The 20,526-nt window shown below is 38.1% G+C and overlaps 8 protein-coding genes and 1 long non-coding RNA gene across 13 annotated transcripts; 4 read left to right on the top strand and 5 right to left on the bottom strand.

Moving 5' to 3' along the window:
* Positions 1–93: 93 nt before the first annotated feature.
* On the bottom strand, positions 94–1,655 carry AT3G01202. Its single transcript, NR_140814.1, has 3 exons — positions 1,099–1,655; positions 771–1,011; positions 94–543 (listed from the first exon to the last, which is right to left on the bottom strand). It is a non-coding gene; the product is annotated as an other RNA (long non-coding RNA).
* Positions 147–2,041, top strand: RP2 (PPDK regulatory protein 2). The gene is made up of 3 exons (NM_110986.4): positions 147–547; positions 798–1,437; positions 1,577–2,041. Exons 1-3 carry the CDS (start codon positions 161–163, stop codon positions 1,681–1,683), a joined length of 1,134 nt encoding a protein of 377 aa, NP_186769.1. The 5' UTR covers positions 147–160; the 3' UTR covers positions 1,684–2,041.
* An 802-nt stretch (positions 2,042–2,843) lies between these two features.
* Positions 2,844–4,477, top strand: AT3G01190 (Peroxidase superfamily protein). Its single transcript, NM_110985.3, has 4 exons — positions 2,844–3,244; positions 3,340–3,525; positions 3,624–3,783; positions 3,867–4,477. The coding sequence occupies exons 1-4, from the start codon at positions 3,032–3,034 to the stop codon at positions 4,271–4,273; spliced, it is 966 nt and encodes a 321-aa protein (NP_186768.1). The 5' UTR covers positions 2,844–3,031; the 3' UTR covers positions 4,274–4,477.
* A 51-nt stretch (positions 4,478–4,528) lies between these two features.
* AT3G01185 (prolamin-like protein (DUF784)) lies at positions 4,529–5,358 on the bottom strand. The gene has a single exon (NM_148678.2). It carries the CDS (start codon positions 5,036–5,038, stop codon positions 4,592–4,594), a length of 447 nt encoding a protein of 148 aa, NP_683520.2. The 5' UTR covers positions 5,039–5,358; the 3' UTR covers positions 4,529–4,591.
* Positions 5,359–5,397: 39 nt separating this feature from the next.
* SS2 (starch synthase 2) lies at positions 5,398–9,264 on the top strand. The gene is made up of 8 exons (NM_110984.3): positions 5,398–6,112; positions 6,382–7,048; positions 7,151–7,215; positions 7,327–7,404; positions 7,508–7,618; positions 7,703–7,747; positions 7,835–8,008; positions 8,097–9,264. Exons 1-8 carry the CDS (start codon positions 5,831–5,833, stop codon positions 9,051–9,053), a joined length of 2,379 nt encoding a protein of 792 aa, NP_186767.1. The 5' UTR covers positions 5,398–5,830; the 3' UTR covers positions 9,054–9,264.
* On the bottom strand, positions 9,218–12,086 carry AT3G01175 (uncharacterized protein). The gene is made up of 4 exons (NM_001337327.1): positions 11,173–12,086; positions 10,672–11,016; positions 9,659–9,918; positions 9,218–9,582 (listed from the first exon to the last, which is right to left on the bottom strand). Exons 1-4 carry the CDS (start codon positions 12,023–12,025, stop codon positions 9,307–9,309), a joined length of 1,734 nt encoding a protein of 577 aa, NP_001319440.1. The 5' UTR covers positions 12,026–12,086; the 3' UTR covers positions 9,218–9,306.
* A 498-nt stretch (positions 12,087–12,584) lies between these two features.
* On the bottom strand, positions 12,585–13,964 carry AT3G01170 (Ribosomal protein L34e superfamily protein). Of its 2 annotated transcripts, NM_001337326.1 has the most exons (2): positions 13,165–13,876; positions 12,600–13,088 (listed from the first exon to the last, which is right to left on the bottom strand). In NM_001337326.1, the coding sequence occupies exons 1-2, from the start codon at positions 13,464–13,466 to the stop codon at positions 12,938–12,940; spliced, it is 453 nt and encodes a 150-aa protein (NP_001327550.1). In that variant the 5' UTR covers positions 13,467–13,876; the 3' UTR covers positions 12,600–12,937. The 2 variants fall into 2 exon arrangements, with proteins under 2 accessions (NP_566133.1, NP_001327550.1); NM_110982.4 differs by having other exon boundaries at positions 12,585–13,964.
* Positions 13,965–13,967: 3 nt separating this feature from the next.
* AT3G01160 (pre-rRNA-processing ESF1-like protein) lies at positions 13,968–16,985 on the top strand. Its single transcript, NM_110981.3, has 7 exons — positions 13,968–14,623; positions 14,733–14,807; positions 15,000–15,235; positions 15,317–15,479; positions 15,565–15,693; positions 15,800–16,500; positions 16,581–16,985. The coding sequence occupies exons 1-7, from the start codon at positions 14,060–14,062 to the stop codon at positions 16,852–16,854; spliced, it is 2,142 nt and encodes a 713-aa protein (NP_566132.2). The 5' UTR covers positions 13,968–14,059; the 3' UTR covers positions 16,855–16,985.
* Positions 16,965–20,013, bottom strand: PTB1 (polypyrimidine tract-binding protein 1). Of its 4 annotated transcripts, none has more exons than NM_001337323.1 (10): positions 19,595–20,013; positions 19,145–19,354; positions 18,763–18,864; positions 18,558–18,620; positions 18,297–18,466; positions 18,152–18,209; positions 17,953–18,057; positions 17,792–17,873; positions 17,551–17,663; positions 16,965–17,380 (listed from the first exon to the last, which is right to left on the bottom strand). In NM_001337323.1, exons 3-10 carry the CDS (start codon positions 18,778–18,780, stop codon positions 17,165–17,167), a joined length of 825 nt encoding a protein of 274 aa, NP_001319439.1. In that variant the 5' UTR covers positions 18,781–18,864; positions 19,145–19,354; positions 19,595–20,013; the 3' UTR covers positions 16,965–17,164. The 4 variants fall into 4 exon arrangements, with proteins under 4 accessions (NP_001319439.1, NP_186764.1, NP_001327637.1 ...); NM_001337325.1 differs by having other exon boundaries at positions 16,974–17,380; positions 17,598–17,663; positions 19,595–19,967; NM_110980.4 differs by lacking the exon at positions 18,763–18,864.
* Between the last annotated feature and the right edge of the window lie 513 nt (positions 20,014–20,526).

Genomic DNA, 20,526 nt, shown 5'->3' with positions numbered 1-20,526 from the left:
TTTTACTTAGGCTTTTTAAAGCCCAAATATCTGTTTTCAAGCCCAAGTAATTAGTGAGGACATTTTCGTCAATTTTTCATCGGAACGCAATTTAGCGGTTAACGCCTTAACCGTCGCTCAGAAAAAAAAAAAAAAAAAAGTTATCATAAACTTTGGCGATATGAATTTACACGGCGTCTCGGGCCATCACGAGCCTAATTCCGAACCTCCAATTCCGACAGGTTCGTCGAGTCCGAAGCTGAAGATTAGTCCCAAATTGAATCGGTGGTCTAGGGGCCGAGCTTTAAGATCTGGTGTTAAGCTTGACCGTCCAATTCCCCGTTCCGATAACTCACCTCGCCGTCAAGTAACGGAAGCCCAACCGACCGATGAGGCTGATAAGAAGACGACGGCGATCGACGTGGAGGTAACGGCGGGAAAGTCTATATATTTGGTTTCCGACGGAACTGGGTGGACGGCAGAGCATTCCGTTAACGCCGCTTTGGGACAATTCGAAGATTTTTCGTTGAATCGTGGCTCTTCTGTGAATACCCATCTCTTCTCCTGGGTAAATGAAAATCAAATCTTCTTACTTTCAGGAAAAAATATGTCCTTTCTTAGAATTCTCTGTGAATGTTGCTAGTAGAATTGCTCATAGGATAGATAAAATTGGATCATTACATGGAAACTGATTATATCTTAGTGAATGCTAGTTGCAATTAGTGATCATCTGAGCAAGAAAAAACTTGACTTTTAAACCGAAAGTGTTAGGTTTTGAGAATTGTCATTACTTTGGTTTTGGGTTGGGGATTGATCAGGTTGAGGATGAGGAGAGGCTTATCGAGATTATTAAGCAAGCGGCAAAGGAAGGGGCAATGTGTTTCTACACTTTAGCAAATCCTTCTATGGCAAAATCCGCAAAGCAAGCTTGTGATCAGTTGGGTGTGCTTTCGGTTGATATTCTAGGACCAATCATCGAAGGGATTGCGTCTCACTTAGGTGTTTCTCCGTCAGGTCTTACACGTGGAGCACCTGGTAGGGTCAAGACTCTCAATGATGCATATTTCAAAAGGATTGAAGCCATTGAGTTTACCATTAAGCAAGATGATGGGACTTTACCTGAGAACTTAAGCAAGGCTGATATAGTTCTTGTCGGGGTTTCCCGGACAGGGAAGACGCCCTTGTCCACTTACATTGCTCAAAAAGGGTACAAAGTTGCTAATGTGCCGTTTGTGATGGGCGTGGAACCACCCAGGACGCTCTTTCAGGTTGAACCGAGAAAAGTTTTTGGTTTGAAGATCCAGCTCGTTGTACTGCAAGCGATTAGAAGAACAAGGGTTAAAACGCTAGGCGTAGATACAGAGGCAGAGAACAATTACTCGGGGATTGATCTTGTTCGGAAAGAACTAGATTTCGCGTCAAGGATCTATGAGCGAAACCCCGGATGGGCAGTGATAGGTAAACAAAACTTAAACACCATTCTCATTTGCTACTCAAAATGCTGTTTTTTTCTTTCCTTTTAATGCTAGTAAGAAAAAAAGTTAACAAGTAGGCAGAGTATTCTCATGTGTTATTCTTGGGGTTGTGGCGCTTGCAGATGTGACGAATAAGGCGATTGAAGAAACCGCGGCTGTGATTCTGCGGCTGTACCATGACGGTAGAGACACTAGTACTACGGTACCGCGTATCTCAAAACGCTACTAAGCACACTCCTTTGACCGTAGAGAGGATGAAACACCAGTGTCGATAAAGTATCAAGTGAATAAAGTAATATATGTCTATAATAATAAGTTGAATAACAAATCCAACCGAGGCATGATGAATCATATGTTTTAGTCAACGAATGTAAGAGGATGAAGGATAACGAAAACTAATAATTGTGGCTACTCTGAATTCTTTTATTACTAGTCTATAAAACAAAAGAATATCTGTCATTAGCATTTAGTTGCAACGTTGCAATTTGGGTGTGTTTAGCAAGTTCAAGAAAAGTCATCCAAAACTTAATGTCATTTTAGTTAATCTATTTTGACTCTTTCTATTCGTTTATGAATGAATATTTCGGTAATTACCAAAAAATCTTCTGATTATCCAAAGTAGATGATCAGAGATTTGTGTCCATCTTCGATTTATATAACTAATTAGTGATATTTTCTTCCTGTAAGTAAACGATGAACCTGGAAACATGCAAGGTTTTTTCGACTGTCAATTTATGTGGATGATTATTGCTATTCAATCTGTTCATCCACATGATTAATAAGATGCTAATTGGTAACACATGGCGTAGTTTAGAAAAGGTTAAAACGTTGCGGTCAAATGATTGACGTAATTGGAAGAACATGCACGAAACATTACAGGAAACCTATAATGCATGGATGCATGTGGGATCAAATAATTGTTATCGATAACGTCCAAGTATCAATTGATATGCATATATGTAGATATTTTAATCTACTTGATAAGATAAAAACTTAATTTTAATTTAAGTTATTCTTCCAACTGTTGTTGGCAAAGTATTGTCCCACTCTATAAGGCAAGTAATACAAAATACATTGTTTTAACTATATCCGAACTCTATATGTCTTTTTCTTGTTAAGTAGAGGAACTAGAGGTGTCTTAGTGACGTGAGACACACGAAATTTTCAATTCTTAAAACCCCATTTGTATTTAATTTGGGCTTAAAGAAATTTAGGCAGCCATTTTTTTTGGTGGTAGCAATATACACCATGCATAAGACAACATCGACACAAATATTATATACACATATATATAGTACGACTTGTATCAATTTGCCTCTTCTTATTTCTACAAACAATGATTGGTCTTAAGAACAACAAAAATACAACAAGCATTCCACCGCAGACCAATGATAGTCAACTACATTTTGATGTTAATTAATCTCAATCTTCTAACCACAAACTCTTATAATATTGCAAGTTAGTTTAAACTACTTACATAATTGAGTATAAAATAGCTTCAACCTTCATCAACAATTCATTATCAATCGAGCAAAAAACAAAAGCTAAGAGCAACAAACTAAAGATTTTTTAAGAAAATGGCAGCTTCTAAGCGACTAGTTGTCTCTTGCTTGTTCTTAGTTTTGTTGTTTGCTCAAGCCAATTCGCAAGGTTTGAAAGTAGGTTTCTACAGCAAAACATGCCCACAACTCGAGGGTATAGTTAAAAAGGTCGTGTTCGATGCGATGAACAAAGCACCAACACTTGGTGCTCCTTTGCTTAGAATGTTCTTCCACGACTGCTTCGTTCGGGTATGTTTCTGTAATAAGTGAAATGAATAATGATTTTAATATATTTCATGATGTCACGTTCTTAATAATGTGAGTGAATCGTGTATGATCAACAGGGATGTGACGGATCAGTTTTGTTAGATAAACCAAACAATCAAGGTGAGAAGAGTGCAGTTCCTAACCTAAGTCTTCGAGGGTTTGGCATCATAGACGATTCCAAGGCGGCTCTAGAAAAAGTGTGTCCGGGAATTGTTTCTTGCTCTGATATCTTGGCACTTGTCGCTAGAGACGCAATGGTTGCAGTAAGTAATTTTCACATAATACAAAATTTCTACATATATACAAATATAATAGAGCTCTCTTTTAATTTATTATATATCCTGAATATGTTAATTTCTAGCTTGAAGGACCATCATGGGAAGTTGAAACGGGAAGAAGAGACGGTAGGGTTTCTAACATCAACGAAGTCAACTTGCCATCACCTTTTGATAACATCACCAAGCTTATCAGCGATTTTCGCTCAAAGGGCCTCAACGAGAAGGATCTAGTCATTCTCTCGGGTACGCAAAAGTGAATTAATGATATTTACTATAGTCTGAAAAATGAATAATTAATGATGGAGAATATACATGTTTTTCTAAAGGTGGTCACACAATTGGAATGGGACATTGTCCTTTATTGACAAACCGGCTTTACAACTTCACCGGAAAAGGAGACAGCGACCCAAGTTTGGACTCGGAGTACGCCGCTAAGCTCAGGAAGAAATGCAAGCCCACCGATACGACGACGGCTCTAGAGATGGATCCGGGGAGTTTCAAAACATTTGACTTGAGCTACTTCACGCTAGTGGCTAAGAGAAGAGGACTTTTCCAGTCGGATGCTGCTCTACTCGACAACTCCAAGACTAGGGCTTATGTCTTGCAACAGATAAGAACTCATGGGTCAATGTTCTTTAACGACTTTGGTGTCTCTATGGTGAAAATGGGTCGGACTGGAGTTCTTACGGGTAAGGCCGGGGAGATCCGTAAGACGTGTCGGTCTGCTAATTAAGAGATATAGAAATGAAAATATCTCAATATATGTGAGTTTGATTATTATTGTTTGCTTCTTTTATTTTGTTGTCATCCCTATATTAAATGTGATTGTTTTCTTGGGTATTGTTTCTTGGGAATAAGCTGTATCTAAAATTTATAAAAGTCTTGAAAGTTCAGAATGTTATTATTAAGTTATAACGTTTAGTCATTTTGAAAAGCCAAAAAAAAAAAAAACTGAATCACCATGGATTTGAATATTGAGACCATAATTAAGTTAAACAATGTATTTTTTATTATTAATTAATAATAAAAGTTAAGATTTGAAGGAAAATGGTTAAAAACCACCAACTTCAGCAGAACATCTGTTCCAAACTTTAAGAATCCTGGGACGACCTTTAGAGGCAAATGGTTTGTAATAATAAGTCTGAAACAAAAGATTCCTCAGCACCATGTGACATTCTTGGCCATATATGATCATTTTCAGACAACAATACCTCGAAGTTGGTATGTTTTGAAGAATCTCAGACATGACTTGATCGCTACATTTTTCTCCCCCCATCAAGCCAGCGCAAGTCCCGGCAAACTGAACAAGTTCTGTTGACTGTTTATTAAGCATGTCTATATTGTATTCACTCGTACTCGGAGATCTTGCAAACGTGGAATCTAAATCAATATTGGGATCTATCAACGGTTTCTCATCATCTGCCAAACTTGGATAAGCAAACAGTACCAACGTGGTGATTAGAACAAAAGCCATGTAAACGTGATTATTTTTCTTCATTTTTTTATTTTATAACTTAGCCTCCTCTTTCACCTATTTACTCCTTGTAAATAAAATTTGTATGTGTATAGAGATTATATACCCTAAACACACAGTAGTCAACTGAATGTTATTAACTTATCCGTTATATTGTAATTAATAAAACTACGTTTTGTTTCTTTGTTTGTTTTCTATTAACAAAAAAAATGATTTACTCTATAAAATTTGACGTTTTTTTTTGTAATAAAAAATATGTTCAGTTACGTTATTACTATTTTATGTATTAAATGTAAAATTGAAAAAATGCTTTATGGAATTCTGAATTTCTTGAAAACAATTTGGAGGGTGGCCCAAATCATCAATTTTCTTTTAAGGTATTTATTATTCAATAAAGTTTTATTCCGGAGTTATGCTAAAGAAAAGAGTGTCGATATCTGTATTTTGTGGACGATTTAGATTACGAAGAAAATCTCGAGGAATAAAAATTTATGTGGCGAGAGATCAATTGCATCATAATATTATGCTCATGAATCACGCGAGAGTTTATGGTGATTTCGCTCATTGTGTCCCCATTCTCTCTTCTTTTGTTTGATTCCTCCTCCCTCTTGGTTAACAACAACTTCACTCACAAAGCATTCCCTTTTTTATTTTTATCGCTACTCTCCGACAAAGCCTTCTTCTTTGGATCATCTAGTCTAGGTTCGGTTTTCTCAATTAGCTCTGTTCGATTTCGCGGATGAAACTTGTTCAAGTTTGTGTCTGATCTGCTCTGCTCTGCTCATACTTAAAAAAGGAAACTTTATTTTTCTGTAAATGGCATCAGTTGCCGAGAGCTCTTTTCCTCTTCTCTGTCAAATCAAGACTCAGCGTCGCATCAATTCCTCTACGCTGAGGCATTCCCGTGTTTCTTACCATGATTTGCCTTCTGGCTCGCTGTCTTTTCGTTCTCGGAGCTTTGTTCTGGGACATCGATGCAAGTGTGTGAGCCGCGTCGAGGCTTCCGGCTCAGACGATGATGAGCCAGAGGATGCGCTTCAGGCTACCATTGACAAGAGCAAGAAGGTTCTTGCTATGCAAAGGAACCTTCTTCACCAGGTACATCCTCCTTCCTTCCTTCCTTCTATTTGGGCCTTTTGGCAATGATCCAATGTGAAGATTAGGTCACTTAATTGTTTTCTACTGATCTTTATTCCTAAAAGGTCCATTTTTTTAACACTATGAGCTGTAAGTGAGAATGTGATTTGAATATCCTAATCTGCTTTGGAGCCTGCTCTCGAGTTAGTTTTATGATTAATATGTGTTAAATTATTATTTGACATTTGTGTTTAACAATCTTTCACTTTATCTATCATGTTACCCTTCAGATTGCTGAAAGGAGGAAGCTGGTCTCATCTATTAAAGAGAGCACACCTGACTTGGATGATGCAAAAGCTTCTTCCAAACAAGAGTCTGCTTCTTCTGTGAATGCTAATACTGATGCTACTAAAAAAGAAATTATGGATGGAGATGCAAACGGTAGTGTTAGTCCAAGCACTTATGGCAAGTCATCTTTAAGTAAAGAACCAGAAGCTAAGACTTTCTCTCCCAGTACTGAATCCTTGAAGAACCGCAAACAAAGCTCGGCCTCTGTGATATCTTCTTCCCCTGTAACCTCTCCTCAGAAACCATCCGATGTAGCCACTAATGGGAAGCCTTGGTCTAGCGTAGTAGCGTCTAGTGTAGATCCTCCTTATAAACCTTCATCTGTTATGACCTCTCCTGAGAAAACTTCTGATCCTGTAACTTCTCCTGGAAAGCCAAGTAAATCTCGCGCTGGTGCATTTTGGTCAGATCCACTACCGTCTTATCTGACTAAAGCTCCTCAAACATCAACTATGAAGACAGAGAAGTACGTGGAAAAAACACCTGACGTAGCTAGTAGTGAAACTAACGAACCTGGCAAGGATGAAGAGAAGCCGCCTCCACTGGCTGGAGCAAATGTCATGAATGTGATATTGGTAGCAGCAGAGTGTGCTCCATTTTCGAAAACAGGTAATTATTTCCTTTATCATCTTTGATCGATTGTGCGGGCTATGTTTGCATAAGTAGTCTTCTCTTGGAGTACACAAAACTGAATACCAATAACTTTTATAGGTGGCCTTGGAGATGTAGCTGGTGCTTTACCAAAGTCTTTGGCTAGGCGTGGACACAGGGTTATGGTAATATTTATTAGAGAGTGCCTTTTTTCGTGTCAGATAAGCTCTCTGGTTGATTGTGGACATTGTAACTCAAACCTGTTAGTCAATCATTTTCTTTGATTTTCTTGTTAGGTTGTGGTTCCTCGGTATGCCGAGTATGCTGAAGCCAAAGATTTAGGGGTACGGAAGAGATATAAGGTGGCCGGGCAGGTATAAAAGCTGTTAATGTATCAACATTCAAAGTTTCTTCTTTTCCATTTAAAATTCCTTGACAAGGTAGAGAAAACTTCATGTGGAGCACACTTTGCTGCAGGATATGGAAGTAATGTACTTCCATGCATTTATAGATGGTGTGGATTTTGTTTTCATTGATAGCCCTGAATTTCGGCATCTGAGTAATAACATTTATGGTGGAAACCGACTTGTAAGACTTATCTTATTCTCCCTGTTCTTCACCGAAAAATCAATTTCTGCCTACATGTACTAAGTTTGTTATAATTGAATCCAGGATATCTTGAAGCGGATGGTTTTATTTTGCAAGGCTGCTGTTGAGGTAAACCTCTGCGTCAAGATTGTGAACGGGTAATCGATATTTAGCTTTCTTCTTATACTAATGTTGGTTTCTGGAGATTTGTTTCAGGTTCCGTGGTATGTTCCTTGTGGAGGTGTGTGTTATGGTGATGGAAATTTGGCTTTTATAGCAAATGATTGGCACACTGCGTTACTACCGGTGTACCTGAAGGCCTATTACCGGGATCACGGAATAATGAAATACACACGATCTGTTCTTGTAATTCATAACATTGCTCATCAGGTTAGTAAATTCTTCACTCAGTAGAAATGACTTACTTTATGCTTATCTATCCAAGAGAAGTATGCATAACCTAGTGGTGGAAAATTAGGGGCGGGGACCGGTAGATGATTTCTCCTACGTGGATTTACCGAGCCATTACTTGGATAGCTTCAAGTTATATGACCCAGTAGGAGGTGAGCACTTCAATATTTTTGCAGCTGGTCTAAAAGCTGCGGATAGAGTTCTCACTGTTAGCCATGGATACTCCTGGGAGGTTAAGACCTTAGAAGGAGGTTGGGGTCTGCATAACATCATAAATGAAAACGACTGGAAATTTAGAGGAATTGTGAACGGTATCGATACACAAGAATGGAACCCAGAATTTGATACTTACTTGCACTCTGATGATTATACCAACTATTCCTTGGAGAATCTTCACATTGGTAAACCCCAATGTAAAGCTGCATTACAGAAAGAGCTCGGTTTGCCTGTTCGGCCTGATGTTCCGCTGATCGGTTTTATTGGAAGATTGGATCACCAGAAAGGTGTTGATTTGATAGCTGAGGCGGTTCCATGGATGATGAGTCAGGATGTTCAGCTGGTTATGTTAGGCACAGGGCGACCGGATCTTGAAGAGGTCCTCAGACAAATGGAGCATCAATATCGAGATAAAGCACGGGGATGGGTTGGATTCTCGGTTAAAACAGCACACAGAATAACAGCTGGTGCAGACATATTGCTGATGCCTTCTAGATTTGAGCCGTGTGGTCTAAACCAGCTTTACGCAATGAACTATGGAACCATTCCGGTGGTCCATGCCGTGGGAGGATTGAGGGATACAGTTCAACAATTTGATCCCTATAGTGAAACGGGTCTTGGTTGGACATTTGATAGCGCGGAAGCAGGTAAGTTGATTCATGCCTTAGGAAACTGTTTGTTGACATATAGAGAGTATAAGGAGAGTTGGGAAGGGCTTCAGAGAAGAGGAATGACACAGGATTTGAGTTGGGATAATGCTGCAGAGAAGTACGAAGAAGTTCTTGTTGCTGCTAAGTATCATTGGTGAGTTAAATAAAAGTTACCTTTTTTACTGTCTATAAAGAACATGTCTTTGGAATTGTTAAGAAGCTTAGTTGTGTAGATTTGGTGATAAAGCTACATTGGAGCTTGGCAAATTCTCATGCCATGTAAGCTCCTTGTGGTAAAGGATCAAGCTTGTTAATCTCTTGCTCTCTCACTCTTAGTAATTTTAAAGTGATATTACGATTTGACAAAGTAAAACAATACTTACAAATGGTGAAAACCCTAACTTGAAGAAATCAAGAAGATGGGAATAAAACAGGAGAGAAAGTTTTAGAGATCTTGTCACCATTAATGTGAATGTTGTCGAGCTTGTGTTGACACCACTTGAGGTGAGAAGATGAGACCAAAGGCATGTGTAAAACCCTAGATACGAGCTTTAAATCTATTGTTATGCATCTCACTAACATAAAATGCTCATCTTTCTCAATCTTATCTTCATCCATGTTGAAAGATTTCTTCTTGAACCAAATCTTCTTCTTGTTCCCTTGCATTTCCTTCAACAATTGTTCCTTCTTCACAAATCAAAATATTAATTAATATTCTTAATAGAAAGTTTAAAGTCTTTAATTGACTGTAATAGGAAATTACCTTTTGGAGTGAAATTTTTAGGTCAAGAAAGAGCCTAAAGTCTCTAGGATCTTCCAATTCCATAAGAGGAGAATTAACCAAAGAGTTTTGAAGTCTTTCCCACATCAAAGGTTTTTTAATGTCTACTTTCACAAAGTCATAAAAGACTTCAATGCATGTCTCTATTGCTTTCAACACTTGTTTGCCCTGTCTTTCTTTTTCTCCTTCATGAGGTCCCTCTCTATTATATCCTTTTGAGAAAAAAAGTAGATACGGAAAGTCTATAAATTAGTTAAAAAAATGCGTAAAACAAAGCTACAATGTCATGAGAAATCGACCAAAAAATGACTTCACAATGGATAAATCATTGTAACCTCTAAATTTGAAATTTCTTTTGAGTTTCGTCGTAAGCACATTTGTTTCTTGGTCAACATATAGAGTTGACAATTTGCAAGAGTATAATTGATTAAAAAGCATTGTAGATAAGGTTGTTCCTGTGACTTGTGAGTTGTGTGACTTATCTACCAATTTACGTCGACAGATTCTGTCGACACATAACCCGTTAGAGACCAAAACTTGACTGTTTCTTTAGAATTACAAACAACAATTCCAAATTATAAGGTATTTTATTTGTTTTTGTTTAAAAATAATAATCGATAGGGTAGTCGTATCTAAAATGAAATATGTCGGAATTTTAAAATGTTTTCTTAAGGAGTAAAGTCATGAATCTTGATAGAGAGATTTTAGACTTTAGTCAAGAAATCTGTTAAAACTTATCTTTTGACCACATCTTTATATAAGTTGATAAGAAAAAGAAAGATTACTTGTTATTACTTTAAAAAGAATATATTTGGGTTCCTAAGATTCCAATCAACGTAATTAAAAATTATATTATATGAACTCTCAATTTATACTCGATGTAACCCACCAAGAAAAGTAATATTTAGATCTATAGTATAATTTTAGAAAATTCTTACTTAGTATTATTAATATATGAGGTGAATGTTTGTGATAAATAAGGTAGAGTCATTTACCCGAAAGTCTTGGGACTTGAAAGAAGCTAATCAACTCAAATCTTCTTTGAACAAAGCTCAAGACTCGTTTTCCTTCACACCTCTCATCTTCCAAGAACCTCTCTAACAAGACCTGAAAGTTCTGAAACTCTCTAGATATATCATCATCGAACCTGCCTCTCGAATCAGCGGGGTTCGAACTATCTCTCACTAAAATGTACTGATGCTGAAGAGCTTCCCATGACAAGCACACTTGAGCAACATAGACTAGCTCAAGGTCCTTCTTCATGCTTTGTTTTATCCTCTTCTCTGCCGTTTTCCCCCATAAGCTCAAACTACTTGCCGTTAGTTGGTTTGTGATCACATCTAGAAATGAAAAAAATGAATATTAACATGAATTTTGACCCAAAAAAAAAAGAAAATTACTAATGAAATTAGGATATGGTTAGTAAATTGTAGATTAATGATTTGGTTTTGTATATTATTGATGTTGGTCATCTAGATATAAAAGTAAAGACTTACTTAGTCCATAGCTTCTATCGCGGCTGAGGATGTCATACCATCTCATTCTTTCGCAATATTTCTTGTATACATGGTCATCTTCAACTCCTTGTGTTTGAATATTCTCTATCGTAACCGAATCTTGGAGCGCTGAATCCAAGCTTGCAATAGATAAAGGCGAGGGATGATCTCTTTTGCTAGAAACTAGAAAAGATAGATCATTCTCCACGTCTGAGTTTACAATTTCTTCTTCTTCGTCATCGTTGGTTAAAGAAGCTTCATCTTCTTGATGTATTGGCATAGTTTGAATTTCGAACTCAAGATTCTTCTCCATGTTTACACCATCAAAAATGTCAACGTCGTGTTCCTCCTCAACCTCCTTAGCATCAAGAAGCTCAACAACATCTTCTTGATCATATTCATAGAAAAAATCATCCACATCTTCTTCTTCTTCAAGAATCTTGCCTTTTTGCATAGATATACGAACTTTTAAATGACTATCCACTTGATATTTAAACGAAAAGCTAAATGCAGGAACCGGGTTATGAGTACTTGTAGAGAGTTCCAAGTTATCAAGGGTATTCTTGATCTCTTGCCTAGACTCAATATGACAAGTAACCTCCTTTTTAAACATAATGACTCGGAAAGAACTACTAACTAGCTTAGAGAACGTGAACAAGACCGATGAAAAGGCGTTGTAAAGAGCTTGAAAGGGTGGGAGAAGCCATAAAAAGAAGAGATAAAGCCATATAAGAAGTTGACAAAGAAAGAGAACAAGAGGGTGCATGTATAATTTCATGTAAGACGATTTCAAGAAACCATCTTGAATCACTATGGATTCTATCATTAGCCAACATGCTGAGAGTAAAGCCATCAAATGTCTGAGAGAGAGATGAGAGAGGGGGGAGAGAGAGAGAGAGACTCAAGAGAGTGTCTTTATAAAGAAGAAGAAGAAGCTGCTGAGAAAGAGCCTTGTTGAAATATTTCCCCCAAGACTAATCATTAATAAATAAAGTTGGTAAAAGGTCAAATTGATTATCTTGAGTGTTCTTTCCTATCAGTTCCAAGACTTTGGTTTTAAACATGTTTGGAACTATCCGGATATTGAATTAAACTTGTTCAATTTGTAACAGAAAATATTCGTCTTTAGTGAATTAACTAAACCTATAAGGCCATGTATTGGCTATAATCATCTTTTTTAATTAAAAGAGCCAACTTGACCCTCCATAGTTGTAACTGTTAATCACTTCTCAAGCTCCATCACAACGCACATATGAAGAACATAGAAAACTAACAAACACACATGATGATGTTCTTCAATGTAAGTAACATCTCTTTCGCAACCTTCACAATTGAAAACCTAACCAGATCATACCATATTCAACATCAATATCTATTTCGATAGGGCTCGATCCCGAATGCGAAAAAAAGCAAGCAAATCAGAGAGTATAACCAAAATGTTCTTCACTATAACCTGGTTCCCACAATATCCTTACAATGCTTATTCCAATTGTACATTATTTAAACACATGGACTATAACATATATAAGTTTTTGTAAAAGAGTGTGTATGAGAGAATAAAACTAACCGAAGAAAAGTGTAGTGATCCAATCTCATTTCCAAAGATTGAACCTTTTTTTATATATATAATAACTTTGTTCGCTTATTCATTTCTTGATCTTCCTCTGCTGCTTCTTTGGCCCGGAAACGACTAATCTCCTTACAGAACAACCACACCTCGCTCTGAAAACAAGCACGGCTCGCCCATTAGGCGGAGCCATCTTCTTCAGCTCAGCTTCCAATTCACGGTGATGAACACGAGGCAACTCAAACATTCCCCTCTTGTTGCTGGAGCTCTTGACGCATTCCTCAGTCTCAAGCTGAATATCAAACTCAACAGCTTTCCTAAGGCCTTTACAATTCGGTTTGCCGCATCTCTGCATAGTACACAAGAGTATAACAAGCCAAGTAGAGATGGCAGCACAGAAGATACTCAAAGCTAATGATCCATACACAATCGGGTTCTGCAAAATCTCTTGTTTGACTAAAAGAGAGAGATCTGAAAAGACCTCAATCGATTTGAGGGTGATGAGTTTGACGTAAGGGAAGAAGAGGAAGCCGCAGGCGGTGATGACCGCGATAAGGATCACGACGTCGATAGCAGCGGACTGAGATCCGTCGCAGACAGGGAATTTGGAACAGGTTGGTGATGATGAAGATTTATTACGGGTGTTTCTGGATTTAGGTGAGGAGTGAGACATGATCATTGGGTCGACGGAATTGCAGACCGAGATTGAGCTATGCAAATATACCATCTCACTCACAAACACAGAGAGGCCTTGAAGATAACAAACAACAATCCAATCGAACTAGTGATAGAGATTGGATCTCCACGAGTTTAATCAGAATCGATCTATGAGACTAGATTTGAATCCCAATTCTTCAGATCGAGCATAACGTAGAGAAATATCCAAGTCACCTGATTGAAAAGCTCGGTTTCAATCTGATCGACGAAATCCAGCAGATGAAAAATCTTCGGAACTTGTCGGTTACTACAAACTGATCGAATTTCGATCCGCACGAGGTTGAAGGTTCGTGAAGCCGATTGAAATTCAACGTGTAGAGAGAGGAGACTGAATCGTCGTCGTCGTCGTCATGATGAAGAATTCAAAATTTTAATCTCTTTAGTGTTTTAGGTTCCAAATCCAATCGGAATCAATGTGAATAGTAGTAAGTTTATTCGTCTAGTGACACGCAGGCTTTTTTAGATAACTCTTTTTTACACATGACGTCATGTTTTTTTTTTTTTTTTTGAGCAGACATATAAAAACCCTAATTTTCCGATTCTTCTTCGTCTACCAGAGTCCTAAAACCCTAGAAGCTCCGTTGTTCCTGAATCAGTCTAACGATGGGTTCAAAGAATAAGAAGCAAAGGAAAGGAGAGAGCATTGAAGAAGCTAAAGGATCCAGTGGAGTCGCAGAGGAAGGAAACGAAATGATTAAGGATCCAAGGTTTTCGTCGGCGCACACGGACCCTAAATTCCGTAGGATGCGGAGGCGTGACTCCAAAGTCGCCATTGACTCCAGATTCCAGCCTATGTTCAATGATAAGCGATTTGCCACTGGTTCTGCTCCTGTCGATAAGCGTGGCAAGCGTAGAACAGGAGGCACTGGCAAAGATTCGCTTCGAGAGTTTTATCGAATTGAAGATGAAGGTAAGCAGAAAACTGAGGAGGAATCTGGGGATGAGAGCGGGAGTGAGACAGAGATAAATGATTTGAAATCCGAAAAATCTAGCCATGTAGAATCTGAGGAAGAGAGTGAGAGTGAGCTAAAGGTTGCTTCTTTGGATGATGAATCTGATGAGAAAGCAGACTCTGAAGAGTTATCCTCGCAGGAGGAGGAAGAAGAAGAGGATGATACAGATGAGGACGATGAAGCTATGTATGAAGATGAGGGACCAGAAATTCCGGTAAATTGCTCAACTTTGATTCATGTGCCTTGTTCTTCTACTAGTTTTTGACAAGTAATTGATTTTCTCATGTTGCAAATTTGGTGATGATGATGATGATGGCTTCTAGGAAGAGAACATACCGCTTATCCAAGAAGAAACTCATAGACTGGCTATCGTTAACATGGATTGGAGACATGTCTCTGTAAGTTCTCTCAATCTATGATGTTTTGTTTCAATTTGGCCTTCTTTGACGTTAATATCTTTGCTATGGTTATGGAACGAATCTAAGATTAAGTAGAGCTTGTTTCTTTCTCTGCCTTGTCTAGACTCTAGAGTCACTGCTCTGTGATTTTTGGAGTTGTTCTTATGGATGATATCTTATTTTGTTACTTAGGCTAAAGACTTGTACGTAGTGTTGAATTCGTTTCTGCCAAAAGATGGGCGCATTTTGTCAGTTGCGGTCTATCCATCTGAGTTCGGACTTGAGCGAATGAAAGAGGAGGAAATCCATGGGCCGGTAATTGATGGCGACAAAAAGAATGACGCTAGTGATGATGAAGATGAAGAAGAGGAGGAAGATGAGGATGTCATCAACCAGAAGCTACGTGCCTATGAAATAAGTAGATTAAAGTAAGTTCGAATCTGCCCGTCTTAAGCTATATGTGGTGGAGAGGGACTATTACTGAAACTCTGCTTTTACTATTGCTTCAGGTATTATTTCGCTGTTGCCGAATGTGATTCAAGTGCTACTGCAGATTACTTGTACAAATCATGTGATGGAATTGAGTTTGAGAGATCATCAAACAAGCTCGACCTAAGATTTATTCCGGATTCCATGGAATTCAAACATCCACCTCGTGATATTGCATCTGAGGTGTGTTACCGCTACTTCCTTTTACTTGAGATCTTTTGGTTTCATTGTGAATACTTGTGATCTTATAGTTGTTATAAAAATATAGGCACCAGCTGGTTATGAAGGTTTAGATTTTCAGAGCCGAGCTCTGCAGATGAGCAAAGTTAATCTTTCTTGGGATGAAGATGAACCGCACCGGATTAAGACCTTAAATCAGAAATTCAATCCTGAACAGGTCTGTATACGGGTTTATAATTTATGTGATTAGGCTTAATTGCTTGCTTAAAAGCATCTCCATTGTTGTAGTGTTATTGTTCTGATAAAATTTTCTCAAATCATAGTTGGCAAATCTTGAGATGAAGGAGTTTTTAGCTTCTGATGAGAGTGATTCTGATGAGGAAGACGACTTGGGCAATGAAGTTATTAACCAGAGTAAAAAAAAGGACAAGAAGAAAGATAAGTACCGAGCTTTAATAGAAGCCGAAGATGTTGATTCTGATAAAGACCTGGAGGAGGAGAATGACCAGGATATGGAGGTAACATTCAATACCGGTTTAGAAGATCTTAGCAAAGAGATTCTTAAAAAGAAAGACAACCAGTCAGAATCGGTGTGGGAAACATATCTAAGGCAGAGACGCGAGAAGAAGAGAGCCAGGAAGAATAAACAGAAGGATGATGATTCTTCTCCGGATGATGACGACGATTATAACATTGATAGAAAGGCAGTGAAAGATGATGGAGATGACGATTTCTTTATGGAGGAACCTCCTCTTAAGAAGAAGAAGAAAGAAGGAAAGACAAAGAAGGAGGAAGTAGCAGCGGAAGAAAAAAGTAGAGCGGAGCTTGAGTTGTTACTAGCTGATGAGAATGCAGGAGATGGTAATGGTCTGAAAGGGTATAATATTAAACGGAAAGCTAAAAAAGGAAAGACTGATATTTCGGAAGACAAGATACCTGCTGCTGAACTTGATGATCCGAGATTCTCAGCTCTATTCTCGTCTCCTTACTATGCCCTAGACCCTACGGATCCACAGTTTAAAAGGTACATTGATGAATATTTGAATTTTTCTGAGAAGTGGAATTGCGAAAGTTTAAGAATTTTGGGGGATATTTGTTTTGCAGGAGTGCGACTTATGCAAGGCAATTAGCTTTGAAGCAAAAGGAAGATCCAAAAGGCCACGAGGATGTGAAAGCGCCAAAGGAGAAACAGGAGTTGAATTCAGATGGTAACTTGGGGTCTAAGAAGGAGAGACACGAACTGACTTCTACTGTCAAATCTTTGAAGATGAAGATGATGAACAAGGATTCTGAGAAGAAAAAAGCGGGAAATCCAGCGTCTTCATCGACTTTGGCTCAGCGAATTAAGAAGAAAGCCAAAGATTTATCCAAGAAATAATAATGTCTTTGTTTCCTTCTTCAAATCAATTTTGTTTTAAATTTAAAATTCTGAATTAATAACAATTTCAACCTATATTGTACCCTTTCAAATCTGTTTATGTTTCATTTTGAGGACGTTTCACATCTTGATCATTTGTTATTTGAGTATAATAGCAAGCGCAACATATTCGATTTATTATTGGTCTCCCCACTTAAATTATGTCAACAACAAAAAAGAAAGAACAATCACACTTTTAACCTCAAACAACCTAAACATGGAAATACTCCCCATTGGCAGCAAAATCCGAAATTTTTAGTAAACAAATATCTCATCCATAGTAAGGAGGTTGACCTGAGGGTGAAGCCCCGTTGGGATCAGATGATGGGTACATATATGGGCTTCCGCCATAACCTGAGTATTGACTTTGCGCTTGCGGGTTCTGCCAACCTGCTGGTGGTGCAGAACCCGACACCGCGGGACCTTTTTGTGCCACAAGTAGGCTTAGATCAGGAAGTGTATAGTCTCTGCTTTTGTCGCTAAAAGCCTTCATTCAATCACAGGAAAATTGAAGAAGATAATTAGACGTTGATTTAATATTTTGCTGCGAAATGTAGAAAAGAAAGAAGCATACGCAATTCCGTTACTATTCTCTTCCCCTCACAATTGTTTTTTTTTTTAGGTACACATCTCAAAAAAGCAACAAATCTTATGTACCTTAACATTCAGATCAGTATGACGAGAGTATGATAGTCGAAGCTTACAGTAGCCACCGTCATAAATGCAGTGTCCTTCCAGTGCTTCTTTGGCCATTGCTGCTGTTGGTATATCTACAGAGACGAAATAGAAAGCACGAAACTGAAGATGATTGTACAGTAACAAATAAATGTTCAGAATTTATAAAACGGTTGAATCGGGTCACAATCAAACATTAGTGCAGATCAGCAGTCGGATGTACCAGAGTATTGAATTAATGCTTGCGTTGAACCATTCTTCTCAAATATAGCAATCTTCTGGACAGTTCCATATGCAGAAAACACCTATGAGAAGCAAAGGATGTTATTTTTGAGAGACTAAGAATGCTTAGAAGCAGAAATGTGCATGACTGTTGTTCCTTACCGTGTGAAGAACATCCACAGTGACAGCATACTGCATATTCTCAATCAAACCGAGAAGGACGTTGCTCTGAGATTCAACTTTCTTGCCGTCAGCACCTAAAGCAGGCTGAAGACAATGTCATAGACCACGTAAGAAAGGTAAATATTGGTGGAAAGCGATAGATAAAAGTGCAGAGAAATGCAGGGGACGAAAATGATACCTGCATAGACCCATCCATTGCGGTCTGATTCACTGGAAGGTATGGATTTGTGTAATCTCTGAGTACACCAACGAATCAAACATATGAATCAACTATTCTAACATAAGGTGTTCAACATTACTGGCAGCATATGCAGAAACTCTACCTGCTCCGGTGGGACTGAAACTTGATGTTGAGATCAGTATGAGCTGAATAAGACATTCGCAAACTGCACGAACCAACATGTGCGGAAAGCAGATACCTGGGTATACTTCTGCCATCCAACGCACTCCTTGCCGCGGATGCAGTCTCCACATCAGTAAATTGAACTAGTGCCTGGCAGGTTAGGAAAGCAAAAAATAAGATTAATATCACTTCATTCATCTCCATAGATACAAGACAGTCAATACCAATCTCAACATCTCACCTGGAAACCAGCAGCTTTCTCAAATGTGGCAATTTTATGCACAAATCCAAAAGCAGAAAATACCTGAAACAAGTTTGGACTCGATATTAATCATGACCATACATTGGAGGGAGAACAACCTAGGGAACCAAATCAACAGAAAGAAACTCAAATGTTCCCGGATTGGGGCTAAAAAAGAGAAGCCCAGAAAAGTACAGAGTGACACCTGTCCAATTATGGGCATGATAGAGCATAGATAGGAGAATGACGAACACGATACAATTTCCAAACTCTCTCCAGAAAGATTTTAATAAAGAGGCATCAACATCTGTGATTCGAGCATTTCATTAATGTTGATATACTGTAATTGGAATAGTATATCTAAGTAAAAATTACTCGTAGAAGTTTGCTTGATTAGAAATTTTTATATATTCATCTGCTCGAAGCACAACACACTACCGCATGTATTGCCACACCCATCTAAAACCATCAATCTCAACAATTTTCATCAAAAACAACCAATTCCCACAGAGAAATACCCATTGATTAAAAAAAATCAGTGAAAGAAGCTCACACTCGAAATCGTAAAATCAAGTAAATGCACTCACCAGATGGATAACATCGATGCTGACTTCGTGAGATTCCACTCCTTCAAAGGTAACCAAGAGGACATTTCCAGGGACATCTCCAGGACTCTGATTGTTAACAATCTCATGGCGATTAGAGTACTGAATATAGACAGTTTTCCCACGAATCTGTGCGGGCTCTGAAGATGAAGCATAATACGAAACCATTGATATAGCTTGATTCAAGTCAGCCTGTAAAATCAAATGAATGGTTCATCAATAGAAATCGCCAAAACGAAAGCTTGAAGAGTCAACCATCATAGCTATAAAACTTGAGAAACCTATTCGATACTACAATTCGAGAAAAGCTCGATTCTAGGGTTTGATGTTTGGCGCTGCAATTCCAATTTCTCTTTATCCTTTCCTAAACCAAATCCCGGGAGCTAGAAATTGGGGGACTGTAAGAACAAAAACAATTTCAATTAAGCTCACAAATTCGACGAAAGCTTGATTGCGATTGGCGCCGACATTGCTCTTGGTATTGACGATCTTGCCGAATCGTTTGCAAAGGTCGATGAGCTCCTCTTCGACGCATTCCCATGGAAGATTCCGCAGATGAACCACCTTCGACGGCGTCTGTGTATAACGGAACTGAGTTTGGCCTGAGCTCGACATCTCCGGCAAGGCGTTAGATACTTGTTTCAGATTTAGTAAACGAACGATCACACACACAGCAAAGCCGGCGGAGGAAGTAGCTCGATTCGATGCTCTTTGTGATCGGAACCAAAACCATACAGCTAAAATATCACGAATATTTGCTAATCACCCCTACAATTTGTATCTTCTCCATATTTGACCCTTAATCTTCTAAGGCCGTAACTACTAGTCCAAGTGTCTATACAAGGAAGTATATTAAAAAATGAAAAACAAAAAAGACCTAAATAAAAGGGCCTTATAACGTATATTACTAGAAAACGCCGAGGGTGATTTGTTTTGGGCCTATAACGTACATTAGAATTTGGATCCAAATCATTCAAAGCCCACAATTGATAAAGCCCATGAATTAACTGTCCAATAATGCCCTCTCGCCCATCCTCTCTCTAAGTGCATCCAAGTCAAATTTCCATCTCCTCTTTATTATGGTTTCTTTAAGTTTTTTTTTTTAAATGGTTTTGTTTTCATTCCTACAGATTTGAAAACATTTTTCATTTTTAATTCAAGTTTTTCTAAAAAATTCGTTTCAATTTTAACTTTAAAAAATAATTTTAATACTAAATTTATAAATGATGGAAACACTAATCAGAGTTTAGATCTTGTCATTTGATCTAGTTATTTGATCGTTACAGAATTCACAAATTCAATTTGTTTCCATTGTTGTATAGATTTAGCATTGTAGTTTCTAATTTCTATCTTAAAATTTAAAA

The sequence above is a fragment of the Arabidopsis thaliana genome, chromosome 3, assembly GCF_000001735.4.
Source record: "Arabidopsis thaliana chromosome 3, partial sequence".
Lineage (NCBI taxonomy): Eukaryota > Viridiplantae > Streptophyta > Magnoliopsida > Brassicales > Brassicaceae > Arabidopsis > Arabidopsis thaliana.
The sequence above is the reverse complement of the archived record's forward strand: the minus strand, read 5'-3'. Positions and strand labels throughout refer to the sequence as shown.

What these genes read in the sequence shown, in the direction of transcription:
- AT3G01170 (NM_110982.4), bottom strand. Translation starts at nt 13,466, where the DNA reads ATGGTATATTTGCATAGCTCAATCTCGGTCTGCAATTCCGTCGACCCA.
- RP2 (NM_110986.4), top strand. Translation starts at nt 161, where the DNA reads ATGAATTTACACGGCGTCTCGGGCCATCACGAGCCTAATTCCGAACCT. An exon ending in ATACCCATCTCTTCTCCTGG is followed by an intron (nt 548 to 797) that starts GTAAATGAAAAT and finishes GGGATTGATCAG; the next exon opens with GTTGAGGATGAGGAGAGGCT. An exon ending in CCCCGGATGGGCAGTGATAG is followed by an intron (nt 1,438 to 1,576) that starts GTAAACAAAACT and finishes TGGCGCTTGCAG; the next exon opens with ATGTGACGAATAAGGCGATT.
- AT3G01185 (NM_148678.2), bottom strand. Translation starts at nt 5,038, where the DNA reads ATGAAGAAAAATAATCACGTTTACATGGCTTTTGTTCTAATCACCACG.
- PTB1 (NM_110980.4), bottom strand. Translation starts at nt 19,777, where the DNA reads ATGTCGAGCTCAGGCCAAACTCAGTTCCGTTATACACAGACGCCGTCG. An exon ending in ATCAAGCTTTCGTCGAATTT is followed by an intron (nt 19,355 to 19,594) that starts GTGAGCTTAATT and finishes TTGATTTTACAG; the next exon opens with GCTGACTTGAATCAAGCTAT. An exon ending in TTTCAGTCCCACCGGAGCAG is followed by an intron (nt 18,210 to 18,296) that starts GTAGAGTTTCTG and finishes TGGTGTACTCAG; the next exon opens with AGATTACACAAATCCATACC.
- SS2 (NM_110984.3), top strand. Translation starts at nt 5,831, where the DNA reads ATGGCATCAGTTGCCGAGAGCTCTTTTCCTCTTCTCTGTCAAATCAAG. An exon ending in TTTATGGTGGAAACCGACTT is followed by an intron (nt 7,619 to 7,702) that starts GTAAGACTTATC and finishes AATTGAATCCAG; the next exon opens with GATATCTTGAAGCGGATGGT. An exon ending in TTCATAACATTGCTCATCAG is followed by an intron (nt 8,009 to 8,096) that starts GTTAGTAAATTC and finishes GTGGAAAATTAG; the next exon opens with GGGCGGGGACCGGTAGATGA.
- AT3G01190 (NM_110985.3), top strand. Translation starts at nt 3,032, where the DNA reads ATGGCAGCTTCTAAGCGACTAGTTGTCTCTTGCTTGTTCTTAGTTTTG. An exon ending in CTAGAGACGCAATGGTTGCA is followed by an intron (nt 3,526 to 3,623) that starts GTAAGTAATTTT and finishes GTTAATTTCTAG; the next exon opens with CTTGAAGGACCATCATGGGA. An exon ending in GGATCTAGTCATTCTCTCGG is followed by an intron (nt 3,784 to 3,866) that starts GTACGCAAAAGT and finishes GTTTTTCTAAAG; the next exon opens with GTGGTCACACAATTGGAATG.
- AT3G01160 (NM_110981.3), top strand. Translation starts at nt 14,060, where the DNA reads ATGGGTTCAAAGAATAAGAAGCAAAGGAAAGGAGAGAGCATTGAAGAA. An exon ending in TATGAAATAAGTAGATTAAA is followed by an intron (nt 15,236 to 15,316) that starts GTAAGTTCGAAT and finishes CTATTGCTTCAG; the next exon opens with GTATTATTTCGCTGTTGCCG. An exon ending in ACGGATCCACAGTTTAAAAG is followed by an intron (nt 16,501 to 16,580) that starts GTACATTGATGA and finishes TTTGTTTTGCAG; the next exon opens with GAGTGCGACTTATGCAAGGC.
- AT3G01175 (NM_001337327.1), bottom strand. Translation starts at nt 12,025, where the DNA reads ATGGCTTTACTCTCAGCATGTTGGCTAATGATAGAATCCATAGTGATT. An exon ending in CGATAGAAGCTATGGACTAA is followed by an intron (nt 11,017 to 11,172) that starts GTAAGTCTTTAC and finishes TTTCATTTCTAG; the next exon opens with ATGTGATCACAAACCAACTA. An exon ending in TAAAAATTTCACTCCAAAAG is followed by an intron (nt 9,583 to 9,658) that starts GTAATTTCCTAT and finishes TGATTTGTGAAG; the next exon opens with AAGGAACAATTGTTGAAGGA.